The 7799-nt window shown below is 38.4% G+C and overlaps 1 protein-coding gene across 9 annotated transcripts in view; it reads right to left on the reverse strand.

The window, feature by feature from the left end:
• LOC106475435 (tyrosine-protein kinase transmembrane receptor Ror2-like) overlaps positions 1 to 6108 on the reverse strand; it is a 19782-nt gene extending 13674 nt beyond the window's left edge. For all 9 annotated transcript variants that reach the window (XR_002608874.1, XR_002608873.1, XR_002608879.1 and 6 more), the window contains exons 1-2: positions 5955 to 6108; positions 3762 to 3850 (exon numbers count right to left, since the gene is read on the reverse strand). Coding sequence is in view for 2 of the 9 variants with exons in the window: in XM_022379540.1 (XP_022235248.1) it covers positions 3762 to 3850; positions 5955 to 5976 (111 nt within the window). In the remaining 7 variants the exon portion in view is untranslated. The remainder of the gene's footprint in view (positions 1 to 3761; positions 3851 to 5954) is intronic.
• Positions 6109 to 7799: the final 1691 nt, after the last annotated feature.

The raw sequence follows: 7799 nt of genomic DNA on the forward strand, positions 1-7799 counted from the left end.
CAAGATTAGGAAGAGCAACAGTCAGGGATTTGTCTATACAAGATTAGGAATAGCAACCATCAGGGATTTGTCTATACAAGATTAGGAATAGCAACCATCAGGGATTTGTCTATACAAGATTAGGAAGAGCAACCATCAGGGATTTGTCTATGCAAGATTAGGAAGAGCAATAGTCAGAGATTTGTCTATACAAGATTAGGAAGAGCAACCATCAGGGATTTGTCTATGCAAGATTAGGAAGAGCAACAGTCAGGGATTTGTCTATACAAGATTAGGAATAGCAACCATCAGGGATTTGTCTATACAAGATTAGGAAGAGCAATAGTCAGGGATTTGTCTATACAAGATTAGGAAGAGCAACCATCAGGGATTTGTCTATACAAGATTAGGAAGAGCAACTATCAGGGATTTGTCTACAAGATTAGGAAGAGCAATAGTCAGGGATTTGTCTATACAAGATTAGGAAGAGCAATAGTCAGAGATTTGTCTATACAAGATTAGGAAGAGCAACCATCAGGGATTTGTCTATGCAAGATTAGGAAGAGCAACAGTCAGGGATTTGTCTATACAAGATTAGGAATAGCAACCTTCTTCCTAATCTTGTATAGACAAATCCCTGATGGTTGCTCTTCCTAATCTTGTATAGACAAATCCCTGACTATTGCTCTTCCTAATCTTGTATAGACAAATCCCTGATGCAATAGTCAGGGATTTGTCTATACAAGATTAGGAAGAGCAACAGTCAGGGATTTGTCTATGCAAGATTAGGAAGAGCAACAGTCAGGGATTTGTCTATGCAAGATTAGGAAGAGCAACAGTCAGGGATTTGTCTATACAAGATTAGGAAGAGCAACCATCAGGGATTTGTGATTTTTGTTGTAATGGTCTGTTTCAAAAGTTTTTAGCTTGTTCAAACATTGTGTGAGAGAGAAAGTACAGGAGAGTATGATGTCCGAGAACTTAATGTTTAGCTTCCGTTGTGGTTTAAGACTGACGAAGAAATACTTATTAACTTGGATCTTATAAACATCTGACTTAAATGTATGTTACACTTTTTACAGCTGTCTACCAGGAAGCCAGAGTACTTCCATTCAGTTTTATCCTTTACTGCTAGAATGTCAGCTTCGTTTCTGTGTAAAGCGGTTAACTTACTACGAAGTACCAACCAGACTCGGTCAGACAGCAAAGAGTTTACCATCCACGTTCTTCCCAAACCAGGTAACTATATCAGTCATGATGCTCGTTCTTCCCAAACCAGGTAACTAGATTAGTCATTAACCTCGTTCTTCCCAAGCCAGGTAACTAGATCAGTCATTATCCACGTTCTTCCCAAACCAGGTAACTAGATTAGTCATTATCCACGTTCTTCCCAAACCAGGTAACTAGATTAGTCATTATCCACGTTCTTCCCAAACCAGGTAACTAGATTAGTCATTATCCACGTTCTTCTCAAACCAGGTAACTATATCAGTCATTATCCACGTTCTTCCAAAGCCAGGTAACTAGATCAGTCATTATCCACGTTTTTCCCAAGCCAGGTAACTAGATCAGTCATTATCCACGTTCTTCCCGAGCCAGTTAACTAGATCAGTCATTATCCACGTTCTTCCAAAGCCAGGTAACTAGATCAGCCATTATCCACGTTCTTCCCAAGCCAGGTAACTAGATCAGTCATTATCCACGTTCTTCCCGAGCCAGGTAACTAGATGAGTCATTATCATCTTCTTCCCAAATCAGGTAACTAAATCATTTTCAGTTTAACCAAATAACTAAATAAATAAAAGTTATTACTCGCGTTCTAACAAGGCCGCGTTGCTAACCCTAAGGATCAGTTGGTTTTAATTATATGGGAACGGTTTTTCTTACAGAACCAGAAGAGGAAACGAGGACTGAAAATATCGAAACTGAAGAACGGGAGGACTCGGTGTTTGATAGTAAAACTAGAGAACCACAAGGATACTGCTCCCCCTATGTCGGGAAGGTGTGCAAGGCCTACTTAAATAACTCTGGGCTTGTTTATTACAACTTCAGCGACACCACACCAGGGATTAATGAGGAAATCACACAGAATTTGTGGGATGAACTACAGGGATTCGAACCCGCGACCCTCAGATTGCGAGTCGAATGCCTTAACCACCTAGCCATGCCGGGCCTCTGAAATAATAACTTACTGAACAAGGTTAAAAAGTGCCAAAAAACCCAACGTGATTGGAAAACAATCTCATACACTCTACAAGTTTCGACGTATATCTTGTGTCATCCTCAGGAGTGTAATGTTTTGCAAAAAATAACAACTTATTTATACAGTTATCAAAACACCAATTAACATATTAAATAATGTCACGCCATCTGCTGACAACATTTCTATCAGATACATCATCCTTATTCAATAATTTAAATTTACTTTTTTACATTTAATTATCTCAATAGATTCACGTATATTCATACCAATTACATTTCCAGGTTGTGTTAAAATAACAATTTTTTTCCTATTGAATTATGTGATTAGATTTATTAATATGTTCTGCTAAAGGTGAAACAGTAATATTATTATTTTTAACATTTCTTTTATGTTCATTCAGTCTGAATTTTAAATGTCTTCTAGTTTGTCCTATATATTACAATATCACCTTTAGCAGAACATGTCCAAAGCACACCACACCTCCCTGACTCTTTCCATAAGCCATCTAGTGTACGAAGACGACGGCTTCTCAATCCCCTTTTCAACATTTCGATCGCACAGAAATTCACAGGCACTGCGTCTGGCGCCTTGACCGATGTGTCCTCTTATGGAATAGCATGAATAACCGTTTCATTCTTCAGCCGCTTGAGGTATGCCACTTTTGAAGGATATGTGGAAGCAACTGGTATGCACGTGACTGGTGTCGCTTTTCCAGACGGGAATTTTTATTGATTCGCTGTTCCACCGCGACTTTATATCGGCTGTGGTTATCATACGACTTGCTGATTTGCATATTCAAAATTGTTTTGATATAACGTAATCAAAGATCTGTGTGGCTTGCATATATTGTTCGTCCATCATATGTAAAGCTAACGGCATGTAAGGTTTATTACAGTGTACGTTCAATACACCTAATGATAAAAGGATGCATGGTTTGTACAAAGTATTTGCTTATCTTTTGAAACTATAACACAGAAGACAGTTCAGCAATATTTTCAGTGCAAACAATCACAGCAGCTTACCAAGGCTTGTTGAATTAAAAGCAAAACAAAACATCTACTAGGTCCTAACAAGACATACATAATGTATTTTTATACCAATCCTTTCGATGTCTAATAATTCATTAAGTATATTTCTATGTGGCAATAGATACAAAGGACACATAGCATAATAAATATTACTTTAATTTACTCGCCTACAAAGTCCTTTCCCTGTTTGAAATCCCTCCACTAGGTGGCACTGTGGGAAGGCGTAGGCACACAGAAGTTGTTCTGCAGCAGTGCGGCAAGGTTCCATCAAGGAGGAGATGTCTTTTGGCTAGTGGACAAACAAATACACCAAATTCCAAACAAGCTGACTGAGAGCTATGATCGTTACCATGACTACATACATTTGTAAAACTTTTGGCTAGTGGACAAACAAATACACCAAGTTCCAAACAAACTGACTGAGAGCCATGATCGTTACCATGACTACATACATTTGTAAAACTGTATTCTTAGTCATATTTCCTCATCACCGTTTCCTACTAAAAAGGTTGTTTCAGCAAAAAATGTGTAATAATTTAATGTTGACTTACCTGCGAGTCCCATCTCTGACAGGCAATCCCTGATTTGGTGACATTCACCGTTCCTTGATAATAGCGCCCTCTTCCAGAAACACACTCCGCTGAAAAAAGAAAAATACATGAAAATTAGCTTTAAACTCGCCCTACGTTTATGTTATATTGAGTAAAAGTAGTCACTGTCATAAATCATCACCACTTACACTTCTGTCTGATGTTTGTTTTAGGATGGGGATCGAAGCTCGAATTTTAGGGTCATAAGCTACGAAACTTACCACTAACTTCTTGTCTTATAGGTATAATCTTGACAATTGTAATATTGCTTTTCAAATCTCCATATTATAGACAATTAGTTCCCGCACTCGGGGGGGCACATCCCCTCAGACCCCCCCACCGACTGAGCTGCATTTGGCAGCACGGGAGCTACTTCTTATAGCAGCTTCTTATATTTTCAATCTCTCATTGTAAAATCTGAATGTTTAGCGAAGCTCCCACCCACTTTGTAACTCCTTCCTAATCCACTATGTTGGGCTAAGGTCATAAGATATTAACTTGCACGTACATTGCTACACCTCTACAGTTTAACTTACCGCAAACTTAAAGTATCAGCACATTTTTGGCTCGGACGGTCTTTGGCCAAAGGGTGGTCAACTAGCTTCACCTTCCTCCTACCACACCCTCCCCGTCCAGATCACCACTAACACAAAGATAGCGTGCTACTGTAGTGTTGAGTATTACTGTCTTTGATATAATTGTTTATGTGAAATCGTTCATTCCTGACTCGAATTGATTATGGTCAGTAAATATACGGTACATAGGTCCCTGGGGGGAGGGACCCCCTGAACTACCGCACATGCCAGGAACGGACATACGTGAATTCTAGAGGTAGCACTGTAGATATAGCGGCTCGTGGAATTAAGGTTTACCTGTACTCCAAAAGGGGGTTCTTATTTTTTGTAGTTAAATAACATACATATAACTGTTTATAATTGTTGCTAATTCTAATTGCTTAGAAACAAATCTCTTGGACACAACTTATTTCAACCATATTTGTATCAAGAAGATTACAGAATCTAGTCAATAGTGACATCAGAAGAAACGTCATGTAAAGGTTATTCTATTCTGTACCATTTCTGTGTCTGGAGATAATAAAAAAATAAAATATATTATCTAGACTTAATTTGTTTATATTTAAAAACGTATTTTAGTCTGAAGTCTGCACTTGAAATTTGTCAAGTTCATCAACAAATATCATATTTGTTCAGATTTTCTGCAACTCGGTGGGGTGGGTGGGTGAGAGAGGGTGGAGTTGTGTTACACCAGATTTTTCTCTTCACTATTATTTCCCGGTGTAAACAGATTTTAATCCATCAGGATCATTATAAAATTAATTATCTAATCCCCCCCCCCCGGTGGTTTAGTATCTCTCAAATAGGACCCCTGTGCATTGTTCCCTCTGAGCTGCGCGCGGCCACACAACAACCAATCAAATGCCGCCTACATCGTCATTAATGGTGAGGAGTCTCAACACGTTGACAACCTTAATGACCTTGGCAGGCGATACGGATAGAGCCCAAATAGCCAACTGGTAGCATTGCAAAGTCGGCGTAATGATTAAATAGGGTTGATGGTCTAAAAATACTCCCCCCCTCCAAGAAAAAAGAAAGAAAAACTGGTAGTGCACATGAAAAAATCCACCCGCACATTGTATGAAAAAAAATAGGGGGAACATTGCCCCTGTGGGTCAGTGGTGAGTTTGAGGGATTATAACGCTTAACTTCGGGTTTCGATACCCGCACCCATTGTGTAGCTTTGTGCTTAACCGCAAACAAACAGTCTGTCTATCCTTTTTAACTCCAACAGGTCAGCAGTGCCAGTAGCGGTGAGAAAACATATTAAGAAAAACATTAATGTTATGACTGGCTCTTTATGATCGAATGTAGTTGATTGGTTGATCGTCACGAAACGTGAATGTCATTTGTTATTAAAAATTCAAATTAGCATTTAAACTGAAAATAAAAATATTCGTTCAAATAATTATTTTTCTTCAATTTAAAAAAAAAATCAATACCCTCGTATAAAAAGGCTTAGAAACGCGTAATGGTTAATAAACAAATCTCATTGTGATATTGATTTGTGGCGCCCTCTTCCGTTTCATTTGAAATATCTATATCAAGTAATAAATATCCATGAATTATTAACCCTCACTTGTAATGTCATCTTCTCTCATTTCCGTCAGGCGCGACTGTGAACAGGGGGAGACAGTGGAGTTTCTCCTACTGGGCAGGGATTCGCAATATGGCAGCCTGAAGTGACCACGTGATTGAAAGTAGATACCCCTTTCTTTGTTATCTTCGATCTGAGCCCACTGGTTGTAGCAGAAAAGTTCTCGAACTGCTATACAATCTTCCCTAAAAAAAAGGAAAGAAGAAATTATCAACAAATGTACATAATCTTCCCCAAAGATAACAGGAAACCATCATCTTAAAAACTCACAATTTGTTTTAAAAAACAACGATTATTTTATACACAATTCAATAAAAATGAGATTGTTTCCAGTCTCCAAATTACTAAAATAATAACTTGTTTGTTTTTGAATTTCGCGCAAAGCTACACGAGGGCTATCTGCGCTAGCCGTCCCTAATTTAGCAGTGTAAGACTAAAGGGAAGGCAGCTAGTCATCACCACCCACCGCCAACTCTTGGGCTACTCTTTTACCAATAAATAGTGGGATTGACCGTCACATTATAACGCCCCCACAGCTGAAAGGGCGAGCATGTTTGGTGGGATGACTACATACATTTGTTAAACTTTTGGCTAGTGGACAAACAAATACACCAAGTTCCAAACAAGACTGACTGAGAGCCATGATCGTTACCATGACTACATACATTTGTAAACATGACACTGAGTTAGACTAGTTTGAGAGACACATGCCACTGAGTTAGACTAGTTTGAGAAACACATGACACTGAGTTAGACTAGTTTGAGAGACACATGCTACTGAGTTACATCAGTTTTGAGAATTTTACCCTTGATCAACATACTTAGACATGCACAAACCAAAGACGAAGACCAGACTTCTGACAGTGTACAACTTATACACACACACACACACACATATATATATATAGTGTTTGCAATGTAATCTATTTGACAAAAGTAGCGTGCATTGTAATAAGTGTTTGAAGAATAGATATACTGGTTACCTGAGGCGCTACGTACTCGTGAGTCGTAATAGCTCTCTTTCAGGATCGTGCTAAGTACAGGAAAATTACTCCAATAAAATATGTAGTGAAAGGATCGCAGCAAGTTTCAGAAAAAATAAAATATTAGACGAAGTTGCACGCATGCGTGGTATTAGGCCTATTTTCAACCACTTCCTCTTCAAGTGCAGGATATTGATTGTTCGAGGTTTTTGTAACACAGTTCATACAAACATGTACATGTCACACCACAAGTTTCTGTAAAACAAAATACACACACACTTGTATGGTTATTTGCTGGTTTAAATACAGACATAATAAGAGGAGCGTGTATTTCTATGCTTTAAGACATTTCCTGAAATGTGAACAAATTCCATCGGGCTGGATTCGAACACGTGATTCTGCTTGTATGGCAGATGCTTCGACTAAGTTAGTGTCAATGTGCGCTGCAAATCTCAGTTTTTATTTCAGTGGCTAAAGAAGAAATACAGCGCAGTTCAGGGTCATGAAACCAGAGGAGTTAGGACCTAAACTGACCTTAGAAAAATAAAACGAGATGAATGATTTAATGTGATCACATTTTACGTAAATTATCATCACAGACTTTCTACAACTGAAGAAGAAAACAGAATCTAACGAAAGTGTTGTTACTATGACTATAAAATTTGAACTAGTGGATAAACAAATACACCAAGTTCCACACAAACTGACTGAGAGCCATGATCGTTACCATGACTACATACATTTGTTAAACTTTTGGCTAGTGGACAAACAAATACACCAAGTTCCAAACAAGCCGACTGAGAGCCATGATCGTTACTGGTTTCCCAGACTAGTCTAACTCAGT

Source organism: Limulus polyphemus, unplaced genomic scaffold, assembly GCF_000517525.1.
Source record: "Limulus polyphemus unplaced genomic scaffold, Limulus_polyphemus-2.1.2 Scaffold8580, whole genome shotgun sequence".
Lineage (NCBI taxonomy): Eukaryota > Metazoa > Arthropoda > Merostomata > Xiphosura > Limulidae > Limulus > Limulus polyphemus.